Source organism: Argiope bruennichi, chromosome 2, assembly GCF_947563725.1.
Source record: "Argiope bruennichi chromosome 2, qqArgBrue1.1, whole genome shotgun sequence".
Taxonomy (NCBI): domain Eukaryota; kingdom Metazoa; phylum Arthropoda; class Arachnida; order Araneae; family Araneidae; genus Argiope; species Argiope bruennichi.
The window spans coordinates 133,742,527-133,768,952 of NC_079152.1; the positions used below are offsets into that span (position 1 = coordinate 133,742,527).

At 28.4% G+C, this 26,426-nt stretch overlaps 1 protein-coding gene across 1 annotated transcript in view; it reads right to left on the reverse strand.

Moving 5' to 3' along the window:
- LOC129960119 (dedicator of cytokinesis protein 1-like) overlaps window positions 1-18,027 on the reverse strand; it is a 51,819-nt gene extending 33,792 nt beyond the window's left edge. Inside the window, exons 1-13 of the mRNA XM_056073256.1 lie at window positions 17,856-18,027; window positions 17,668-17,751; window positions 12,899-12,995; window positions 12,209-12,305; window positions 10,998-11,087; window positions 10,428-10,483; window positions 10,175-10,304; window positions 9,713-9,864; window positions 8,840-8,921; window positions 6,423-6,486; window positions 769-861; window positions 573-648; window positions 231-442 (exon numbers count right to left, since the gene is read on the reverse strand). Of these exons, the coding sequence (XP_055929231.1) occupies window positions 231-442; window positions 573-648; window positions 769-861; window positions 6,423-6,486; window positions 8,840-8,921; window positions 9,713-9,864; window positions 10,175-10,304; window positions 10,428-10,483; window positions 10,998-11,087; window positions 12,209-12,305; window positions 12,899-12,995; window positions 17,668-17,751; window positions 17,856-17,901 (1,279 nt within the window). The 5' untranslated portion in view covers window positions 17,902-18,027. The remainder of the gene's footprint in view (window positions 1-230; window positions 443-572; window positions 649-768; window positions 862-6,422; window positions 6,487-8,839; window positions 8,922-9,712; window positions 9,865-10,174; window positions 10,305-10,427; window positions 10,484-10,997; window positions 11,088-12,208; window positions 12,306-12,898; window positions 12,996-17,667; window positions 17,752-17,855) is intronic.
- Window positions 18,028-26,426: the final 8,399 nt, after the last annotated feature.

Below are 26,426 nucleotides of genomic sequence, written 5' to 3' on the forward strand. Positions count from 1 at the left end.
AATATGGAGTCAGAAAAAATTTTGTGATGAACTACTTTTAAACAAAATGTTGAAAAGGCAATCTCAGATCAAATTAATAGCACAATTACTGTTTAGATAACTATAATAAATGTTTATGTATAAACTAACTAATTATACCATAATAAAATAATAACTTTATCATAAAACAAGAAAGCTTCATCATATTTTGAAGAAAAAAATAAAAAGAATAGCAAATTTTCCTTTTTTACCTGGCAATATGATATCAGGAAAACCCATCTTACGTGCAACAGCAGTTGAAGTACTAATGAGATGAGGATTTTCTTCTTTTACTTGTTTTATATCACCATGAAGAAGCTTTAAGCAAACCCACAGACCTTGTCCTTTATGTTCTTTTTGAGTAATTTCTTTCATTGTTAGAACCTTACGCAACAAATTATCAAGAAAATCTCGCTCATTACACCTTAAGTACAAAGAAAAGAACTATTAAAGTGCACTTAACAGAAAAATATTTTAATGAATTAGAAGCAATTATGAATAGACAAAAAATAATTATTGTATAAATTAAAATAATAATTTAAAACAAAACTTACTGAACAAATGGAATAAAATACTGTTTTTCTTCATCAATATCAAGTTTTCCATTCATGATATCAGTAATTTCCATAGCTAAAAATATAATAGTAATATTCAATATAAACACACACACACACACACACACACATATATATATATATACCAAAATTTTGAACTACTTTTCAGAAACAATAATACACAAAGCTTTTTTACCAGCAACTCCAAAAGGTCTCCTTAATCCATCGGATGCTTTCCGTTGAATATGTGTAGACCGTTTATGATCACAATCTTTAAGCTCCATTGACCCTGTAAATTAATTTCATCTTCTTACAGTTGTTTAAAATAAAATAGATATACAAAACCAAATGTAAAGAAAGGTTCATTGTATTGATTCTGATACAAAGTTTATGGTCAGATTTAAATCATACTACAGTTACTATGACAATCAGTTTTATTTAGTACTAGCCGCCTTTGGCGACCAGCGGTTCGCCAATCTTAATGTTTGTTAAAATCTTAATAATTAAATATTATATGCAATTCCAACTTTAATAGATTCTTCAGCAAAATATTTTAAAACTTCAAATTTTGATAGTCATATAATTCACTCATAATATTATAAAGGCCTTCAGTCATAACGTGATATGTATCTCTCTAATTTTCTGTTACCCTTCATAGAATTTATGCTTTAAATTAAAGTGGAAATGATTAATCTGCAATTAATATCATAATATTTTTTTACTGAAACAAAGCATTTTTTTTAATACTATGATTACTGATAATAGAGTCACTGAGCGTTTAAACTTTATGGCCACTAAAGAATATCTTTCTTAATTTATGTAATATCTCAAGAATTTGTCAACAAAATTTTCTCAGATTCATCATGAACAGATCTATTAATTAACAATGTTTCATTTTAAATGCATGAAACACTAAAAAAATAAAATGAATCGTTTAAAATAATCGGTTGAAAACAGGTTTAAAAAAACTACTTAAAAAACGATGTACTTAAAACTATAAGCATATACAAAAAATATATATAACTAACATAAATACAATTTAATTACAAAAGCATGCAACTAACCTAAAAATAATTTGAATCATTGAAAACAGGTTAAAAAAAAAACTACTTCAAAAACGATGTAAAAAAAATTTCTCAGATTCATCATGAACAGATCGACTCATTAACAATAATTTTAAATGCATCAAACACTAAGGAAATAAAATGAATCATTTAAAATAATCGGTCTAAAACAGGTTTAAAAAAACTACTTAAAAAACGATGTACTTAAAACTATAAGCATATACAAAAAATATATATAAGTAACATAAATACAATTTAATTACAAAAGCATGCAACTAACCTAAAAATAATTTAAATCATCCGTTGATAGTGGTTGTCATGACAACAATCAGAACAATGTGCATGCGTGAATTTTCTTCGCCAGTTAGGTAACGCAAATGCGTGAATTTTTCTACGCCAGTTGGGGTAACGCTATGCAGATTATACATTTTTAATTTCCTTTATTCTGTGTTATTTTAATTCAAAAGTACTTCAGAATGAATCTAAAACATGGATTAATTAACAATGTTTAATTTTAAATGCATAAAACATTAAGAAAATAAACAGAATCGTTTGAAGTAATCCGCCGAAAAGTTTTAACCCTAGCCTCATTAGTGTTGGGAGAAAAAAATAACTGAAGCCTTACTCATTTCGAAAATGGAAGATTTTTTTGGCGGAAAAGTTGGCGGTGGGGAAAATGGAAGATTTTTTTGGTGGGAAAGTTAGTTTTTAATTAATAATTAAAAGTCTAATTAAAATTTCAAAAAAAGGGACCCCAGGTGCACATTCCCGACCTCTAAGGTATACATGTACCAAATTTGATAGCTGTATGTCAAATGACCTGGCCTGTAGAGCGCCAACACACACACACACACACATTGAGCTTTATTATAAGTATAGATATAGATTGATTCCCAAGAATTGCAGAAAACTAAGAATAACTATACATTTCTTAAAATTAATAATTTTGCCTGTTCTTTGAAAAGTCAATTGCAAAACTCATAGTTTAGAAATAACACATCTTAATAGAATCTGCACTATTTTCAACAAATATTAGTTTTGTTGAGTGGCATTTCAGGATAAATTTGGTTTCAGGTTTTAGGTCCGTTAGGCTTGAATATTCTATGGTTAAACACCTGTTTAAAATGGTTGACATTAAATAGGATTAATAGTGATGCAACATTAGATATGAAAGCTGATCAATAAAATCTTAATGTTTAAATAAAGAAATAAAATTCTATGGATTTTAAAAATGTAAAAAGTTAGACATTTGAAGAAATTTTTGTCAATAAAGAAAATGGATTTGTTTGGAAAAATTGTAAATGTTGGTACCTGAAGTTTAGAAGGGATCTAATAATATCCCTGCAGAGTAGGCACCCACTGCATCAAAAACTCATTGGTACCTACTCTACAAATAGTAAATGAATGCAAGTGAACCTAATATGTCCTACAGAAAAGAAAAAAAAAATAGTAGGGTATTTGTTTCCTGTTTGTTAAAGGAGGCCATATTTGCATGTGAGGTTTGCAGTATAAAATTTGTTTTGTGTTTCAAAGGCATACTAGATAATTTGGATCATTTTGAATACAGAACTATTTTATTGAACTTTCAAATGTCAATTGATATGGTAACATTGAATTAGTTGTGGATTATCCAGCTTTATCTGCTTCTTCATTGCTAAAAACTGCAACATGGGAAGGCACCATGTAAAGGAATATACCAAAACAATGAAGATTTAGTTTATTGAAAATAATATCTAAAATACTAATGGGGTAAGTAATCAAATTTCATTCTAAGAAATAGGCAATTCTTAAGTACTTTTAGAGGAGGCGGGGGGGGGGGGGGAAGAACCAAGATTAAATGTGGTAGCTTAATTATAGAAGTATGCATCATAATGATATTCACTCAGACAGCAAGAAAGTATCCAATTTTGTACAAACATAAAATATCACTCGTAATTTATGAATATTTTTCACAAATACTGGAGCAAAATTATATAAAATATTTTTCTGCAAACTTTTTATATGAAATTTGACTACATCACTTTGATTGCTTATCAGAAATTACTTTATTATACTACAATTAGCAGTATTAAAACAAAAAATATTATAATATAAATAAACAAATCTAGAATATAAAAGTCTGCAAATTTTAATAACAAGTAAACAAAGCCTTCTTTTTCTATGCAACTCATTCAATTGTTCAGCTTTCTCACTAATAACTTTTCATAACACATTAGATTTTGTTAATGAAGAAAAGTCTCTGGATCATTCAGCTTGTTATGTAAGTATATTAATTCTACATTTAATTTCAGTTTTTTTTCTTTTTCTCTAAAGAAGTCAAGAAATCAGATTCATTTTTTCTTTCTTTTCTTTATGCCATTGGCAGTAATATCGTCAGTTCCAGTTCCTCCAAAAATTGGCAATACTTTGATTGAGATGATTTTGCTCAATTCTTTAATAAAATCTAAGGTTTACTTTTATTTTTCCAAGCCTTCAATAATTTAGTGTATTTACTTTTGCAATCTACAAAGTTAAACACATATTTTCCTGGCATATTTTAAAAAAGCTCTACACAATAAATAACATACAGAAAAAATACTTAAATAATTAACTAATTATAGTGTTAAAATATATTAAACAAATGTCCTATAAAGAAAGTAACTAAATATAGAAATGCAACAATGAGCTGAAATTACTTTTAAAAAAAGTGCATCATTTCTGAAAATTAATATGTATTTTCTTTGAGAAAAAATATTTTTTTTCCCTCCCAAGATAAAAAAGAGGTCATAAAAAAGAATCAAATCAATATAAAAATATATTTGCTGCCATGCTATCAATACTTCCCTAAACTGATGAAAAGCCCTTTTGCATTGAACTAAGGAGTCATTAACATTCTAACAGAGGTGAAAGATCAGATACAATTAAGAAAATACGCACATATAGTTCAGATCATCTAACATGTAGAAAATTCAGTTATTTTCAGAAAAAGAAATAAGCACTTAAATAAAGCACTTTTAAGGTTCTGATATAAAAATAATTTTTAGAAAAAACAGATATTAAGGATTTTGAATGATGTTACATACCCTGATTAAATATCAAGAGATGATTATAAAGTCAAAATGATCAAAATTGTAAAATGCTAACAAAATTTAAATAGATGACACAAATTTTTAAGCAGCTGTTAGAAATATGTTCTAAAGCATACGAAATAACAAGATCCTTATTAATAAAAATGAAAAAAGAATTAGAAAATTTGGAGGACAAAACTGAAGTCAGAAAAATTATACAGATGAAGCCTAATCCAATGATTTAGAACTATCTGCATAAATGGAGAAAAATATTCTGAAAATGAAGTATTTAGTTAGAGAATATTTGTCTATAAACAACATCTACTGTACTGGATACAGAAAAGTTTTCAAAGTGACTGTAATAATGTAGTTCTGGGAAATTCTAAGATGGGAAACTATTATCTTACTCTATAGTATAAGTTTGATGAATTTTAGTCTGATAAAAAGTATAGATATTGAAGGATTCCTTTGTCTCCTGTAATCAGATTAGAAATAAATTAAGATGATTACTTTAACGGTGACAAATCAGGAATAAAGTAATTTTAAAACTGTACTGCAAGCATTTATTTTCATAAACTCATGAAAGGTTCAATATTGTGATAAACCTGTAATAGTATTTCTTCACATAATTAGAGTATTGTAAGGAAGAGATATATGTAAATATTTTAATAGATGCAGAATAAATTATTAAATTAATAATTTAACCACTTCTCAAAAATGATGAAAAATTATAGTCTGGAAATTTTTATTTGATATTCAGCCTGAAGATTATATAAGTTGGAGGTAATCATAAAAGTAAGGACATCTTTTTACAAAGTGTTGATCGCAGAATGAACTGGCTCTTGAGTTGTTTGAGAACTACTATTACTGTTTTTTATTCAGTGATTCATTATCTATATATGTTATTAGTATCTGTAAATGTAGTTTTTTTTTTTTTTTGGTAAACATTTTACTGGTGCTGTAAGTGCATGTGTGTGTATTTTCTGGAATAAAGCATCATCTTCCATTATGCAGCTTGCTCGCTTACATTCAATGTCACTCATCCAAAGATTTTTCACAACAATATAATAACTTTTAATTAGAGGTATCTTCAATATTCCTTAACAAAGTTAAAAAGCTGCATGATGGATAGAAGTTAGCTTCTGAAGTATGATTTTTTCTAGTTGAATAAAAAACATGCAACCATAATCAATTTTTGAAAGCATCATAACTTTTAACTTTTCTGTATAGAAGATATTTAATATTGCCATTATAAGGACACTCAAGAAAAGTGTTCACATAGTTTTCAAATGGCAATGTCAAATACTTGAATATTCACCCGACATAAAATAATTAAATAAAATATAAATATAATATCAAAATTTAGAAAAGAATTAAAATTAACAATTTTTATATCAAGTCAACATATTATTCAGTAATTGATACCATAAAAATATTTAGTTCTTTAAACCTCAATACATTTAAGAATAAATATTTTCTAATAAATTACACAAAAAATTCACTACATATTACTTGAAGTAAATAAATATTCTAAAATTATGAAAAAAAAAAAAAAAATAATCCATAGTATGGTTTTTATTAGTAAACGTTTTCATCATTTATCTAATTTTAATAGAATTTCACACAGATTAAAAATGTTTTTCAAAATTTTTATGGATACACAAATGAATAAATACTACAAAATAATATTTTAAAAAATTATAATTAAAAATAAATCTAAATATAGGGTGGAAACTCACCAATTCGAATTATTTGGCAAATTAGAAACATTTTTTCTCGTTGTAAGTCTTTAATGCCCAAGTCCTAAAAAAGGAAACCCTCTTTTTATATTAATTTTATATAAAAAAAAATGTGAAATTTTATTTCTTTTATGAAAATCTGAAAAAAAAAATGACAATTATCTACAAATAAATAAATAAAAATTATGACAAAATAAGGGAAATAGGGATAGCAAATATTAAAGTTTAAAGCATATTTACTTATTTAATATGAGTACTTTTTAACGATACTTTTTTCAGCTAGGTAAATTAAAAATCAACCTTCATAGATTTAATATGGAAACTTTAACGTGGCTAGACAGTTCCCTCAATATATTAAACATGATATGGTAGTGGTAAGGGTCTAACAAATTTATTGCTTTCAAAATCATCACATCATCTCTATCAAGCAAAAGTTTCAAAGAATGATTACGGAAAAACTTATAAGCAATTTTCTAACAGATACTAATGTCTTTGGTGACTAGCTTGTTCATCACAAATATTGGTTGAGTTTCACTGTTACTAAAACATACATGTTTTTTATGAATAATTCTTTAAACAAAATATGTATGTTCTCTCAACAAAATGTTTTTTGTATGTTGCGCAGGGGCAAGCAATTTAATACATAGATTTAAAACTTTCTAACTGTCTACTCTTGATTAAAGGGAAGCTTATGCTACATTATAAGAAGAGAAAGGAATCCATATTACCACATCTTTGTAAGGCAGAAAAGCAACTGTTTATTTACATATACACAGGTTTAATAGAAAAAACAACTATAATAAACAAAACAGCAAATCACAGTAATCTCATACAATTTTTAAATATCAAATTCTGATAGGTATTAAAGCTATGTTAACCATGAATATTTTTAATGGAATTTCTAGCTCCATGACATTGAAGTTTTTTTAAACACATAGCAGTTAGGATAATTATTGTCTAAATTCATATTATTTTTTATGATGCTATAACTTTATTTTCTAATCCTCATTTAAATCATGCATCTAATAGGCAGGATCTTTCTTGTATTCAATAACAGAGAGAATCCTGATAAAATATTTGAAGAAACAATGTAAAGATCTTGAATTTCACTTCAGCAATTAAAAATACTTTTGGAAATTATGTAAAAGAGTATTTTAAAAAATTACATGACTACCAAATTCATAACATAAGATAGATGCCTTAACTTTTAATTAACATTTTCTTAAATAAAACACTTTAAAGTATATTTGTGCCAAACTCGACAGAAACATGTCAAATGTCCTGCTCTGTAAAGCACCAATTTGCAGACAGAAACACATTCTCTTTTATTAATAGTAGAAATAAGAAAAAGAAATTCTTAAATTAAGGGTCACTACCACTGTTGGCATTAGAAAAAACACTGAAATAACATGCTTCAAGCAAACTTTTTTAACACATAAGCAAACAAAAATAACATAATAACATAAATAATAAAAGAAAAAAAAAAGGACTGTTTATCAAATTTCATCAAAAAAATTTTAAAAATGCATTTTTTTTTTTTTTTTTTTTTTTTTTTGTATGAATCAACAATGGGAGGCATAATTGCCTGAATGCAAAGTTACAAGCAGAACCAATAATTATTTTCTGAATTTCATGTACACTAATGAAAACAGCTCTTTAATATGGAGAGTTCATAATACTGTTACAAAATTTTCTTCTACAAATACCGTCAATCAATCGTAATAACGCAGCGCATTTAATCACTATTTCAGCAGTTTGCTTTCTCTCTCATCCTCTAATTTCTGTTACCTGTTGGCGACTCAGGCTACTCTCACACACGACTTTCACAGCTTGAGAGTGCATGTCTTTTATAGTTCTGGGAGGCTGGGCTAGACTCTTCAGACCAATCAAGGCATACCTGGGTGTATCTCGGTTCTTAGTGGATGGATCGTTAAAGTTCTCGAACTTTCCAGTATTATACATTTACTCACCAAATGGTCGCCAAGCTCTGAGGTCATTGATGCGGCACCCGCTCAGCATGCACAGGACAGATCTTACTACGTTTTTCCCACGATGACACTATTTGTGCCGGGTAGCAAAATTTCAGATATGTAACAATACAAAACTAAACCCCCTCTCATCCACTGCATTATAAATTATTTATAATAATACAGATAATTTTAGAAGCAAGCAAACATTTTTTTTCTATAATAAGAAGTCAATTATATCGCGAAATGCATATAATGAAAATGGTCCTCCATCGTATTATGTATATACATTGTGTATCCATTTATTTAATAACTTTACGAGTGTAAACTTGGTGTCACAAAAGCTGTTAATCAAAAAAGAATGTTTCAGAAGAAGAATACACACATTAATGACAAATCTGAAAAAATATTCAATAATAAACAGAAATTCTGAAAAATATTCATACTTACTGTAAATAAAACCCTTAAATTATTAAGTTGCTCAAGGTCTTTTGCTAAGCCTTCTTTGCTCCATTTTACTAGGTAACTTTCACTGAAAAAATAATAATGATGTCCTTGTATTTTAGTACCAAATGCACACCTTACTGAATAATTTAAATAAATAAAAAAGTCACACTATTAAAAAAATCTAAAATTTTACTTGATCTAAATAATAGTACTAGAACAGAACAAAATACATATTTTTGCTTTATTTATTCTGATATTCGAATTATTATAAACATGATAATTCAAGAAATAATCATCAGAATACAGATATGCTGCAACTCAATATGCAGAAACACAAACAGTTGGAAAACTACTTCCAATCTTTTTATAAATTTATAATGATGTATATTCAATAATAAAAATAATGAGCATTCATAACTGATTTATAACAAAATCCTTACAACAAATATATATTTATAAAAAATGCTTCTATTAACTTTGACTAATATACAGCAGATCATTGATATTTTTTAATCATAAATTTATTTACATTAGTAATAATTCAACTATATGTTACAGGGAAATACATAAAATACATTGCTGCATAAATGTATAAGTACAATTTTTTACTGTGTTAAATAATTTTGAATATAATCCTAATGTGTTTTAAAGTAAATATGACATTTAAACAAATCCTAGATATGTGTATCAATAATTAATATAAAGAAAATCTATAATGTAAACAGAAGGCATTTAATTTCAGAAAATTTTCTATAGCACTAAGTTAGAAATAAATTTTATTACATTCTTTCAATTTTCAATTTGAACAGTGAAAGACAATTAACTAAATCAAATTACTATTAATAAAAATTTTAAATACTCAAAAAAATCCCAAACCTTATACACCGTCCTTCTTTAGCATCGTACAAAGTCATCAGTAAATCAGCATCATCTCCAATTCTACATACAAAATTTTTTACAGTGACATAGAAACTGTGAACATGTCTAGACAAAGACTTTTGATTTCGATTATCATCATCATCAACAGACTGCAAAATAAATGCAGAAATAATGTAATTACATAAAATAAACTTTCTGCCAAAGTTTTACAATTAAAAAATATATCTATCAACACATTACATAATTATAAAAAGGGAGGAAATTTCTATCGGATTTTTTTCCCCCTTTTGGTATTGTTACATTTTTTTTTTTTTTGTCAAGAAATGTATAAACAGTAAACTTTGAAGTTAAAAAAAAGTTTTTAGTTTATATACAAAAAAATGAAACAATAATGTATTGAGCAAATAAAAATATAATAATTCCACAATAACAGAATGAAAATAGTAAAATAGAACTAACATTGCTTGCCATCAACTTAATCCTTTGCGTAGCTAATTCATGAGCACGATATAAATCAATTGCACTGGTAATATCAGGATTTAACATATTGCCATGTTCATCTCTCACGACAAGATCCAAGCCTAAAATACTACAACAGAGCATAATTAGCTATACAGATATGACAATCATTTCAAAAAAAAAAAAGTAATAAGCAAATATAGTTCAAACTAATTTATTGAGTTTTTATTTGAAAAAAAAAAATGTTCCTTACGCATTTCCTACATCAATCTTTGTGGTAGCTTTTTGTTTCAATTCTTTCAATTCATCCTATATTAACAAAAGAATAAAATAAAGGTTAACTTTTTAAAGACATTCTATTACCTCATAATTTTATTTCTGGAACTTTTGAATATAATTATAAATGAGTGAAAGCTTAAAACAGAAATTCATATAAAAATCTTGTTTTACTTAAAAATTAGTTTACTATTTTTTTTTTTTTTCATTACACATTTTTAACATTTTTTTCCCCATTTTGATACTTAAAATGATGAAACAAAAATATTACATAGAAAAAATTTTACAAAATAATTTTGGCATTAAAACAGTAAATTTTAATACTCTTAATTGAATTTACAATATTATTTAGAGTGAAACAATTAATAAATGAAAAAATGATAATCATTAAATTTTTTCTATAAAATAGGATTAATGTAAATACAAAAATGCAATAGAAATGAAACTAAACTGGTAATGTAAAACCATCGTCAAATATTGAAATATTAATAGAATCTGTCTCAAAAAAAAAAAAAAAAAGTACACAAATGTAAAAATGTACACTTACCACTGGCAACGTTCCCGACATAATTTTGCGACGCCATTCAATAAGCTCATACATCATGTTACGAATTACTTGAAATTCTGGCTCTCGCATCTAAGAGTAAATAAATCATTATTTCAAAATATTAAAAATAAATGTACCTTGTTATTTGTAAATAAATCCTTATTTAATTAAAAGCTGTTTATTTACAGATGTATTATTTGAATAAATGAAATTAAATAATATATATAATTAGCAAATGAATAGAAACATGTATGAACGAAAACATGACAGAAATATTACACATACAATAATAAATTTTTAAAACAAGCTATTTTTACCTACAATTTAAATAATTATTTACTTAACAAAAAACATAACACTCTTGATTAAAAATTCTTTTAAAAAAACATTCTGATAGAAGAAGCATATATTTGATTAAAATTACCTACAGTTGCTATCAATATCATCCTAAAAATCTTAGTTGGGAAAAATGAAAGGACTAGTTAGTTATCAGTTAACAATTAAAAGTTAAATGATTAGTTAATTATTTAAACATAATTTTTTTCTAAGTCTATAATGATAAATCATTTGATACTTTCTTTTAAATCAGATTAAAAATAAAAAAAATCAACGAGAAAAATAAGTAAGATACTTATATATCTTACAAATATATATTAATATCAGAAACGTTTGATAAATACATGAGAAGACATGTATTCCCATTAATGAATTATACATTTTTTTATTGCATTTTTTTTAAAAAATTGCATTAATGAAAGAAAAGCATATAATTTGCACTATAATGTATTTTTTCTAATAAAAAGTGTTTCAAACATATTATGAATATTTGCGATGCTAATAATTTAATAATAAAGGCCATTTGTTTCTAAATATGGAATCTAAACATAGCATTTTCAGCTAAAATTAATTAATACAATTATTCAACTGAAAAATTTCTAAATGAATGAAGAAATAGTAAATTTTTTCAAAAAGTTTTGATGAGAAAAGGGAAAAATTATAAATAAAAACAAAAAAAAAAATGTAATATCATAAAAATGTCATAGTCTTTTTGCTCAAATTTTTAGTTAAATAGTTTATAACATAAAAAAATAAATAATTAAATAAGATGAAAATTATTTTAAACATTTATCTATCAATAAATTCTTAAATTGCAGATTAAAACAATCTACTAAATTTTACAATAAAAAATAAATGAGGGTAGAGAATCTTACAATATATAGTTGTTTCCAGATAATGCCCCATTCTCGAATGACAGAAGTAATTTCTTGAACAATTGGAGGTTCTCTTGGAATAATGGCTTCATGAGGACTGAAGAAATTAATAATGTTTAAAATCTTATTTAATTCATAGATCCAAAAAAAAAGTTTCTTTAAAAAAATTGAAGAAATGTAACTGCATTTTTTCTTTAAAAATAATTATATGCTCTCAAACAAACTCTTTGCAGTCCATAAAACAAGGTGCTATAGAAATTATTTAACAATTTTTTTTTCTGCCTTATAGAGATAAAATACATATGATAAAATTACCAAAATAATTATCAATCTAAAAGCCAGACAGTCATAGCAAGCTATTTCTTTGAAAATGATAAATTTTAATAAAATTTCCTCATATAAAAAGGGAATAAAATATATTCCAGACCATTTACTAAGAAAGATTCACCATTATTTAAAATGTATAAAATAAAATCAGACAATTCTTTATATAGAATAGAAAATAAAATCACAAAATCTATAATTTTCACAAAAAAAATCAAAATGTTTAATTAAATTAACTTTTTAAAGACAAAGTCATTTAAATGATTATTTCAATCACAAATACATTAAATCTTAATTTCAGTTAAACAAAGCTATTAGTAGATTGACTAATTGTTTAAAATTGATAAAAAATTAAATGAATCATACCCAGTTTTATCAACAATCGATTCTTTAACCACAACATATGATTTAGGAAAAATGCCCCATACATTCTTATTTTTTGTACAGCAACCATAAAACCAATCTATAAGAGAAAATGAAAACATTTTAATGAACATTTTAACAAAATGACAGTGATTTAAAAAAAATTCTAAAAACTCAATACTTAAAATTAAAAAAAAAAAAAAAATTTTCTCTCATGGCTTCCAACAAGTTTTTAAATTTCTACAGAAAAATAATTTTAAAAGAATTTCATAAGACATCTTATTCAAAAGAATACTTAATTTCACTAAGACAGGATTTAAACTCATTTTATTAAAATATGCATTATATATATTTCATTAACATGTTTGTGTGGGCGTTTATTAATATATATATATATCACATCGAAATATTATTTATCTACAAAAAGGAAAAGAAAAAAAAATTGAAATTGCATATCACAGTTTAAAGCAGTGGTAACTTGCCATTTCAGAAATTAGTAGTAATATAAAAATATTTATAAAAAAATGACTCTTAATCCATTGCAGTTCAAATTTTTAAATACCAAAATCAAATATGACATTTGTTGCCATCAGGCATTGCTATATCTATCACATTCCTAAAAAAAAATTTCAGAATTTTTATGGTTTCGTTTATTTGTTAAAAAAGAATAAACTGCATATGCCTAAGGTGGGACTGGTGGAATTATAGCTGTGATATCTCTAGATTAAAAAGAAGGAAATGTGGATTAGAATCTTCAAATCAATCTATCTGCTGGGTTTTCATAAGCAGCCAGATGACTTGCAATTTTCTGCTTGCTTGGTTATTTTCTGTCTTCTTTTCACAATTTTATTGTTTTGCTTTTCTCTCAAACTCTTAAAGTGCAAAAGTTACATAAAAAACAAAAAAACAACTTTAAAAAACAATCTAAGAGAGTATTGCAGCATTTCAATCCTAATGGAAAAGCCATCATTGATTTAGTTGGGAATCCCAATTTTGACATTTCATAATGTTTGAAATTTTATCAAAATATATAAATTACATATATAGCTTTGTTTCCTTCAATTTTCTTTCTCCAAAAATTGAGGCTTTATTCTGAAAAAGTGATTACCTATTCAGGAGTCAAAGTATTGTCCCTCGCGAGCCTTTACTTTTCTCCATTTTATTGGCAACTATTGAAAACCATCTTTTTTTTAAAAAAAAAAAAGAGAATCTATGCATCTTTTGAGATAATCCACAAATCAATCAATTTTCAGAACTTCTACATAAGAGTGGGAATGATGTTAAGAGATGCCATGTGCCATTCATCAAAACAAATGTTAGTCAGAAGGAATAATGTCTGAAGAGCACAGTGGATGGTGTAAGAGCTGCCATTTTAGCAATTCTAAGTATGTCGTGACTGCTCAAGACTGGCCAAACACTGTCATGATAGAGGATAATTTTGTCATTTCTCACTTGGTACTGCAGCCAATTCTCCTTCAATGCTCATCTCAAATGCATTCGGTATCAATCCCGTGTAATGGTTTCACTTGGTTTTCAACAACTCATAATATATAACATCAAGATGGTTTTAACACATGCAAAGCATAACCTTATCACTGTGAACATTCAGTACAAAGTGCTGTAATCACTCATAATATGTTCTTCCATTAAGAGCAGATTCATTATAAGTAAGAGACCATTCAATGTACCTCAGTCACAATTTTCTTCAAATAGAAGCAGAGAATTAAAATTTCCTGCAAACAACGAAAATTTGGTTTAAAAATTTACATCCTCAATTAAGAATAAATTTATGATGGAAGAATAATTCATTAATGTAGTACTTTCATCAGATTGAAGGATCAGCAAGCTTACTGAGTAACATTTTGTCTCCTATTCTGACCAGCACTTATTACTGTAGTCATTTATCGAAAAATGAAAAAAGCAAAGTTGAACATCTAATGTTCATATATATATATAATGTAACACACATATATTTTTAAGGAGTTTCGTGGCCAAAAAGAAAAGATACTTTTGAAATTTTTAGAACTTTGCTTTATTCTATCCTGGGAGGCATAATTTATGTACAAGCTAGAAACGACGATGAAACTGAAGTCCATTCACTTTGTCATACAAACACAAAAGACAGCAAAATATTTTTCTCAGTGGTTTTATACTATGAGATTCTGATAGGGATTTCTTTAACACATGTCAATTTAAGTAAGGGAATTTAGGCATCTTTTAAAAAAATTTGCTCAGAATGACAGATTTTTATCCCTTCACCTGGAGCATGTGAAAGTACTGATGAAACAATTTTACAGAGCTCATGTAGCATTAATTAAATAAAAAAAAAAAAAGTGGAATCTGATCAGGAAATAAGAGACCATTTTAGAATGAAGTTAATATGGGATAAATTAATATAAAAATTTAGAAATTAATAAGGATTTAAATTAGTTTTAAAATATCATTAAATTAATAAGGATTTAAATTAGTTTTAAAATATCATTAGATATACAGGGTGTTTATAAAGTCCCGGACCCATTTTGATGTTTAATAACTCATAAAATAATAAAGATAGATTTAAATTAATAACATAAATGGTTAAATAGACTCAAAAAGTTTCATGACCCTTGTCAATGAACTTCCACGTGTGCCCCCTTCGTCGCACGGAGAATATCAAGTCGATAGTCAATTTCACGCCAGGTAGCGACAAGCTTGTCGGCATCCACAGAGCCATTTGCGCACATTATGACGATTAACAATGCCAGAAACATGAAAGGATGCTTCATCGGAGAACATTATGCTCTTCAGAAAATCAGCAACATCTTCTATCCTCCTTAGCATATCTGTTGCAAAGGCCATCCTCCTAGGTCTATCGTTCGGTTCCAAAACTTGAACAATTTGAACTTTGTATGCATGCAGTCTTAATTTTTTCTTAATAACCTTGTACACCGTCGAAATTGGCATATCCAATTCTGTTGCCGCTGATCTCACAGATATTCTAGGATTGTGTAAAAATGTCTCTCTGACACGCTCAACATCAAAATCACTTGTGCAAGGACGTCTGGAACGTTTCTTATCTTCGATACTTCCAATTTCTAGAAAATTCTTTTTCCACCTCAAGATGCTGTTTTTGGATGGAGGATCTTTTTGGTAAATTCTTCTGAAATTTCTCTGTGCTTGCACTATCGATTTCATTTCTATGAACCACCATAAAATCTGTGCTTTCTCTTGTGGTGTATGCATTCTCCTTAATATCCGCTCGAATAAAACATCACATACAAAAGTACTACATAGAACAAACACATCAAAAGTAAACATAACATTGAAATAGTTGACAAAAACAAAAGAGAGAAAAATGCAATTAATAAGCAGACAATATTTAGAAAAGTACAGATATTTAGACTGGAAAATGAAATTATCTGAAATTAACCACATTCGCAGACGATATTTACAAAAGTAAAAATATTCAAACCTGAAAAGGAAAATATATGAGTTATTCCATCAATAAATGTCATAAGTGTGTTTATATCTTTATTATTTTATGAGTTATTAAACATCAAAATGGGTCCGGGACTTTATAAACACCCTGTATATATAGAAAGAGAATCCAACCTACTGGTCTGAATACAACCAGCCTAATTTCATACATGAAATTATATAAATTTATTTTTCATTAGTCTGGTGGTAACTTCATTAAGTCAGATAACAACCTCCGAACTGGAGTGATCATTTTTGTCTAGTGGTTATGTTACTCGGCTATGAACCCTAACGTTGCGAGTTCGAACCTCAAAACAAGCACATTGGTGACCCGGACGAGATTACTTTGGGTTGCATTTTAAAAGAATTATAATATAAAAATGGATACATTTTCATTTTGAAAGTCTGTAAGAAGAATATGATAATATTCTTAATAATTACCTTTATTAAAAATAAGACAATCTAGTCTATTAAATGCTAACTGTTCATTACTTTATCACCAGAATATATTATATAAAAACTATAAAAATATATAAAAACTGATTCTTATATCTATTTTATTTGTATTTAACTAAACATTTGTGTATACATAAATCATAGACTGAAATTGATATGAATCATGAAAATTGATCAACAAATATGCATTATTAATATAGCAAATCATAATGAAAGCAAACTTAATTAAAACAAAATTGATGCTTGAAACTCATAATCTACATAAATAATTGAAAAATGCAGTCATCATTACAAATGAAAAAGATAAATATATATATATATATATATGCTATGATAAGATTAACTAATCTTTTTCATTATTTATACTCAATACTTAAGTTTATTTCTTTCAATACTTAAGAAGGTAGGATGACAAGCATAATAATGGTAAAATGAAGATCTTATACATACTATGTTGATTAATTTGATAAAATATTATGTTCCATCATTCAAAATAGAATTATAAAATTCATGAACTGCAGTAAGACAAACTGAATATTCACATAATACATAACACGTGTTTAAAAAAATTATTTTAACAGCCTTAATAAAAAACCTTTTTTAAGTATTTTATTCACAAATAAATGTACACTGCAGATATATTATGTTCAAAATTTTTTTATGCATATGGATCCAATTTTGTTTTGTATAGCTAATTTTGTTTTATAAACAAAAATTCTCTGTTAAAATCTTAAAAACAGAGAAAAATTAGTACTATATAATGACAGCCTGATTTTTTTAATGATGATATGAATTAATATCACAGGATATGACTGAACTTGGAAACAAGCTACAATATTAAAATAATTCATTATGATTACCTTCTTTTTCTTGTAATATATGAACAGTATCTCCCACAGTGAGATGCAGTCTGTATGGCCCATTTTGTTTAAAATTACAAACAGCTGAAAAGAAAGAAAAAAATACACTCATTAATCATTGCTGAAAACAAAAATAAAGCATTTGTCAACCGATTCCAAAAGAAAGAAAACAAATTTTTTCTTCTTACCAACGGCATATTTTGCTCGGTCTTTAACGAAAGTCCACTTAGTCATGATAGAAAAATGTTTTTTATATTAATTCCCAGCTTTCCATTAATATTATAAGGGTGTAACACAAATTGAAAAAAAAAAAAAAAGAAGCGTATCATACACACTTCCTGCGAATCACCTTTAATTAAAAATCCGGATTTGTAAACATATCAGATCCAAGGAAATCGGTTGCCATTCATTTTATAATAAATTGTAACCAAATAGCAACAAGTGGAAGACAAAAACAAAAATAAAAACATCATAGACTCAAGTTCGATTGCAATGCAGAGAGAAGGATCTGCAAATTATAAAATAACTTTAAATTTATGAACATTTTCCCACTAAAGATGGCAAATATACGAGGTAAAATCAAGTTATGTACACTTTGTAAACCATTTGGAATACTTTTCTTTTATAATTAATCTACCATTAAATATAAGTATTCCCGCGTAGGGTAATTTCAAGAAAAATAATCTAAACATTGTAAAAATTGGTTAGACAACTCAGGAGTTTTTTCTTATTTATTTTTTAAAAATATAAAAACAAATATAAAGTGACCAGGAATAAAGTTTTTAAAAAAAATTATCAAGAATCGCCTTTGATCATGACTAGTGTTGCCACTCACCATTAAGTTTTATATTTCCTGTTTCTTTAATTCTACTCTTAGCTTATTCCAACTTGGAATCTGGCAACTTCTTTTTAGTTTAGTTTACAGAAGAAAAAAAAAATTGGCTTTTGATGTGATTACGTTAACTTACGTTTTTTAATAGTATTTATATAAGTTTTCATCAATATTATGTACGTATTCTATGCAGAATAACTTTCTCTACTGTAAATAGCCTCATTATCTCTACTGTATCGGCAAACACGTTCGATGATATTCATCATAAGATTGATAAAGTAAAGGACATTCACGTTCAATATAACAAAGTTGTCGAGAAAGCTGAGCGTTTATTTAAAGTTGATGATGAAATTAAAGAATGTATTATTTTTACTGATGAAGAATATGATACGACGGAATCATACAGAGACAGATTTACCGAAATAAGAGTTGTTTATGAAAAAGCAATATACACAAGATGAAAGTAGCTCTATAGTTTCCAGTAAATACTCACATGACAATTCAAAATTGCCAAAATTACGTGAGAAAGAGTATGATCTAATACCTAGAACCCGGGTTGCGTTTTAGGGACAATTTTGTCGTATTGATGAAGATGAGAATATAAGAGAAGAAGATAAGTTTCAATATTTATTATCTTCGTTAAAACCAAAAACAAAGGCTCGTGATATTGTGGAAAGTTGCCCACCGTCTAAGGACAATTATACGAAAGTTATAGAGCATTTGAAGTCCCGATTTGGGAGGAAGGATTTACTGATTGATGTTTACATTCGAGATTTATTAGCATTAGTCAACAGTAAATCGAATATCAAGTTAAATGATTTGTACGATAAACTTAGTTCATATTTACGTGCATTAGAGACGTTAGGTGTGACAACGTTTAATTATGCAGCAATGTTGTATCCAGTTGTTGAATCGTGTCTCCCAACAGAAATCTTAAAAGCATGGGACAGATATAGGCTGAATAGAGAAGACAAAGAAGATGATCCTGTTGTCTCGAAGGATTAAGTCCTAGGAAATCTTATGACTTTTTTACGTCATGAAGTAGAAGGCGAAGAACATCGTTTTCTAGCAGAAACTACATTTGGCGATGGTATGAAACGGAAAGAATCTCATAAACCACCACTAAGAGATGAACCCACTGCTGCTACTCTAATTGCGAATACATCCTTTGGAAGAAATCAATGTATTTTCTGTGAGCGTGCTCATGCAAGTCAAGACTGCCAGAAAATCTCCAACTTGACTTATGAGGACAGAAAGGGACAAGTTATGCACAAGAGAAGCTGCCTCGTTTGCCTTAAGCCTGGTCATATGGCAAAAAGGTTCCATAGTTCCGTTAAATGTTTGATTTGTGGACGAAGGCATTATGCTTTACTATGTCCAGATTTACGAAAGGATAAAATTTCCTCGAAGAGTAGAGAGGTTGATGAGGAGAATAGTTTTCCACGGAAACTTTGTTAACAAATCTTCCCTCAGAACGTAAAATTTATCTAAAAACTATCACTGTCAGACTACGACATAAAAACAAAGAAGTCTGTGTTCGCGCTTTGATGGATGATGGATCCCATCGTTCTTATATGGAAAAGAGTTTAGTTGCAGAGTTGAATCTTTCTCCTTCCGGAACAGAAGTGCTTTCTCAAGGACTGTTTGGAGGCGGAATTTCTCCTTCTATGGAGTATGGGAGATTCACAGTAACGGTTGAAAGCTTGGATCGTAAATATTCTACTTCAATGTCTCTTCTTGATCAACCGAAAATTTGCTCAACTTTACCAAGGATAAGTGGTAGAAATTTAATTGCCGAACTTGCTTCTCGAGGGATTAAATTGACTGATGTTGGAGAAGATACGCCACCCATAACAGTTCTTCTGAGAACAGATGTGCTTGGAAGAATATTGACCGGAAGAATAGAGATACTTACGTCCGGAATATCAGCCATAGAGACTTTATTGGGTTGGACCATCTTAGGATTAGGGAAGAAAAAACAATTTGGTTACACTAGCTCTGCAAAATATCGAGCTTCCAAAGATTTGGGATTTAGAAGTTTAGGGAATTAAAGATCCCATTGAAAGGAAAAATAAGTCAATTCTGGTAGAAGAATCTCTGCTCCATTTCAAGGAAACTGTAAAATTAAAAGATCTACGATATGAAGTAGAATTACCTTGGTTGTTTGGTCACCCACCAGTGTACAATATGCATGATGTGGCCGAATCTAGACTACGTTCAGCTACAAAACGTCAAGTGAAAGAAGATATCTATAAGTTTATGATGATGTTTTGAGATAATGGCAAAGGGAGGCATAATAGAAACTATACCAGATGATGAAATTTCGAAGTCAGGTCATTAGCTTCCTCGCAGGCCTGTGCTGAAATCCTCGAGTGATCCTAGAGTTACGACTACTGCTAGTGGAGTTACGGCTACTGTGTCTGGAGTTGCGACTAATGCTCGTGGAGTTACGACTACTTCTTCTAGAGTTAGGAGTCGGTGGAAGTTGGAATTGTAAATTAAATTAATGACTTTAATATCATTACCTATTATTAGTTAAGCTGTAATTTCCATGTATTGTATATTATTTTCATATATTGCATATTATTATTTCATTGTATTACGTATATTTATTGTTTTCATTTTGTATTGCTTTGGCAAATTTGCTCGCAATACAAAAGGTGGAAGGATGTTGTCACTCACCATTAAGTTTTGTATTTCCTGTTTCTTTAATTCTACTCTTAGCTTATTCCAACTTGGAATCTGGCAACTTCTTTTTAGTTTAGGTTACGGGGGAAAAAATTGGCTTTTGATGTGATTACGTTAACTTACGCTTTTTAATAGTATTTATATAAGTTTTCATCAATATTATGTACGTATTCTATGCAGAATAACTTTCTCTACTGTAAATAGCCTCATTATCTCTGTGAATACCTCATTATCTGTTGTGAAAATAAATATATTTAAAACGAAAGGAGAGTTTGCATTGAGTTATAACAACTAGTGTCATTTTCCCAAGCGATAATTTAAGTGAAAAACTTTTTTTAGCATAGTATTTACCTTATGGACATTTATCGGACCATAATTTTTTTCTTCACAAGCAATTTTTTCAGCAATTCCCGAGCAGAATAATATGACAAATGTCCGTATTTCGCATAAGTTACTGGAGAGCTAGAATCACTTGTATCATAGTTTGAGACTGGCATCAAAACCTATTCGATGAACATCGTAGTGCTAGGCCAAATGACGGTATCGGAGACCTGTGCCCATTCTCAAACTTTTTGCTAACGCAAAGTTAAGGAAATTTTATCCATTCGACATCGTTTCATCTTTGAAATTCAGATTCTAAAATTAAACTCTACCACCTGGCCATCATGACTACAGATAGTTTTGACCAAATAAAAAGCACTACTTCATTCTTTCTTTCATTTGTTTTCGCAGCTCACTAATGATGGTATCTGGTTCTAATTTTGTTTTTGGTTCTTGAAAAAATTGCCTTGGTAACTTCAGTGATTTACCATAAACCATTTCTGGGAGCGATTGGTACATCATTTAGAAATGCGCGTATACCAAGGAATATAGTTGGTAAGCTTTCACTTGATCTAACTTCTAAACTTTAATGGCTGCTTTCAGTTTTCTGTATTGTCATCGCTTTGTGGATGTTAAGAAGTTATTGTTTTGTATTTTAATTTTACAAATAACGCCTCAACTTCTAAGTTTCGTTTCAGAACAATTGGACTCATAGAATGGAAGAAAGAAGAAGGCGTATATTTCGTCAGATCCCACGGTGTCTGATCGAAATGACATTTTCGACAACATATCAGGATGTCATCCAAATGCGGAAAAATAAAATCCAACAGAAACTTTATTGATGAATCTTTGTAAAGAAGTGGAGGTATTTCTTAAGTCAAAACACACTACCTTAAATACAATTAAAAAAAATCCAAATGGTGTTATTATCGCTATTTTTTGTTTATCGTTTTCTGCTATTGGAATCTGATAATAAATAGGCTTGAGTAAATCTAATTTAGAAAATATCTTTTTGCCTTTTAAAATGTAATGAAGTCTTCGATTCCGTGTAAAGGATAGCGATCTGGTACCATTATATTATTTAAGCAGCGATAATCTCCGCATAGTTTCAGAGTGCCATCAATTTTAATGACTAAATGCAGTAGGCTTGCTCATAGTGATTTGGATGGTATAATATCATTTTCAAGTAAAAATTTGGATTCTTGTTTGGCTGTTTCTAAACTTTTAGGATCTAATTATACAAGCGGCTATATCTTTCGATTCCATATTTGCCATCTTGAACATGATTGGCTATCTGATTATGTGATTCACTGACGTTTGAATGTGAATATTGAAGATGAATCTCTTTTCAGTGAGATTAATCTTACAACATATTTTATTTACTATTCTTCAATAACTTAAAGTTTCTCTTAACATTTCCATTAATTTTAAACAAAATTTTAAGGTACTATACATTTGATTTATGATTTCAATGAAATATATGCACACTTCTATAATAATTTCCGATAATTTAATTATTTTTTAAAGATGTTTTCTAAAGTGAGTAATTTGATTGTAAATATTATATAGTAATAAATGGTTAGACTCAAATCATGATATCATCGCCAAACTTGATTTTTTTTCGATAATTCGCCAAATTTATTATTAGACTTAGCTTTGTAATTACATTTAAAATAATAACGAAAAGCAGTCAAACAGTTGTATAATTCCAATCACTGATCCGATATCACGAACTTTTATTTCATATGAAAGCTAATGCAATGATTTGCTTGTTCTCATCCACCCTCCATTTTAAAAAGAAATCGGAAAAACACTATATGTTTTGTTCATTTTCTGAGAAGAAAACTCGCGGGTAGAGCTCCCCAGCCACAACCTCTACGCATATTTCGAAAATTTTTGATGACATCAAATTCTCATAAATGGTCGACCATCCTGTTGTTCTCCATTTCAAGATAAATGCCAAAATAAAACTTTGGCAGTGCCCTTAACTTCAACGATTGAACCGATTCCGGAAATTTTTGTCGCCAAAAATTTATTTCTCCAATTTGAAGCATTTTTAACCAAGCAGAAATTCATTGACATGACTGAACTAATTTTATTACTATTTGCTATACACAACTGGGTACTTTGGGATTATCCTGTTGATCATTTTCGTCAACCCGATATTATCACCAAAAGGTAGATTTGCGCCAGTAACCGCAAATTATTTTTCATTATGATAGCGCCAAAAAATTTGATAGGTTGACGGGATAATCTTAAAAACAGGCTGCTGTATCCTTCGATTCCAGGCCCACTATAATTGCATTTATAAATAACTGAAAATATACATTGTTAAGGCTTTTGTTACTGGATTTAATTACTTTACATTAATAAAATACATTAATACATACATTAATAAAATATGAACACACAATAACACATTTTAAATTAATCATATACATTCACATTTCTGTTACGCTTAAAAATAATCGAAAGTTCATTTAAAATATTTCAAAAAAGAAACTACAATCATATTTAAGATTACTCGCAAATTCTACCAAATCGTTTTTTCTTTTAAATTAATCATATACATTCACATTTCCGTCATGCTTATAAATAATCGAAAGTACATTCAAAATATTTTCAATCCATACAGCAATCATATTTAAAATTAATCAAAATATATTCAAAATAATCTTTCCGTTACAATGAGAAAACGTCAATGAATCACATGACCAGAACAGCCAATCATTTTCAAGATGGCAAATATGGAATCGAAAGATATAGCCGCTTGTCTAATTGTTTTGTTGTTGAATAAACTGGATTTCCATTAGCAGTTGTATAATACTCAACATTGTTTTGTTTTAAAATTTAATAAATCAAATTCCCAGAAATTGCAACAAAATATTAGAATATTTATTATTTTTTTTTAGGTGCTTACATTTGAGTCATCCGTTGATGATGTTCACCAATAGTTACACCATCAATAATTTCTTTTTGATTATGATGATGATAATAATGTCGTATCCGCGTTATCATGGAAAGGGGGTGCAGTAGCTTCTGAGGGTAAAGACCCCTGAGCACCCGAGGGCAGAAGTCTGACTTCTAGCTCATATGAGGAACTCACACACATTCGCTTGCACAACCTCTTTTTTACAGGGGGGCACATTCACACACCTCACAGATAGAACACAGATGAAGAACAACCATTTGACCAGTACACCAGACACAGTAGCCGTAACCACCGGATGCGCTATCCCTATGCCAGGACGCCGGCAATAATTTTTTTAAAAATATTAATCAATAAACTAAACGAGTTAAGAAAATATGCATTCAAAATGCCTTTATTGACTTTGGCTTTGATAAATGGCCATTTAAAGTTTCTCAATTCAATCCAAAATGAATAGTTAAAATTTTGTGTAAGAAAAAAATTTCTTTCAGTACCATGTGCAGCATAAAACATTCTACGACATTAATTTTATGAATACACGTGGCTGGAATTAAACTTGCACCGTAACATTTGTCAACAAAAAAAATTTTAGCCAGTTTTTTTTCCCCTGTCAATTACAAAAAGTCTATAATTGGACTTGTAGCAATTTTTTGTTTTTAAAATCTTATGTAACAGAACTCGCCGCTAATTCTGATTCTGCTGTCCAGGCAAGTTTTCCAGTTACATGCTGGTTTACATTTTCTCTGAAAACATCTTGAACCAAAAGTAAAGTGATAATAACACAGTTTACCATTATGGTTGTAATGCTCTCGACTTCAGCCTCTAGATAATAACCGGTTATTTCTTTCAGTACTATGACTTCTTCCATTTGATTTGTGATGATAATGGAACTCTTTAATCCACTGTTCCAACGAAGATATTTTCACCAACAACTGGGAAATGGTATTTGGCCATACGCTCGAATTTCTTAACTTCATTTGAATGAGCCTCATATAATTCATTTTGTTAATGCAAGTCAAAAATCTTATCAATCACAGGATGATTTGTGGATGATATGAAGTTGTTTGCAGTTTAATTCCACAAATAATATCTAAAGTTCTGATCTAAACTGATTTGCCATGTTTGTGATTATACTGTACGGAATTCCAGAACGACAAATCCAATATGCATAAAATGCTTTAGTAACCATTTTCATGACAATATTCCCAATCAGTATAAGTTCCATCTAGCAATTAAAGCGATCGGTGTAAATTAAGCAGTATTTATTGCAATTTGATGGTGGATATGATCAATTATATCGATATGGATCAAACTAAATCTTTCAGCGGATTCTTCAAATGAACTGAATTTGGAACATGTGTGTCGAATAATTTTATTCTTCTGACAACTAATGCAAGTTCTAACCAATTTTCTAACATCTTTTTTAATATTCTTCAAAATGTATCTTGATGTTAGAAACTAGGTTTCACTAATAATTTGATGCCAGGATAATTCAAGTCATGTATTCTGTGGAAAACTTTCATTCCAAATGGTTGTGGTGTAAACGGTCAAATATGTAGAATTGAAACACTAGATTATTTTTCTAGAGGGCAGTGGATATTGTTTAAAATTTAAATGTTTGTTAATATTTAGTAATTCTTTTAGTCCTTTATTAGTAATTTGTTCATCCGCAATTTTGTCATAATCGATGTCCGAAATTGATTCAATTTGAGACATCAAGTATGCAACAATATTATTTTTTCCAGCAATGTATATTTAAGTTCGTCTAAAACTGAAAAATATATTGGAGATGTTTTAATTGTTCGGGTGATAGTTTCCGGAAGAAAAGCTTTACTTTGGATAATATTCCGCCAATGTAAATTAGTGTTAGACATTGCATTCTTACCAAGAAAACGTATGATTGCACTTTTATTGGACATAAAGAAAAAATTTCACAAACACATTATGACAACCTTTGGCATGGCACACTTAAAGACTTATACGATTTCA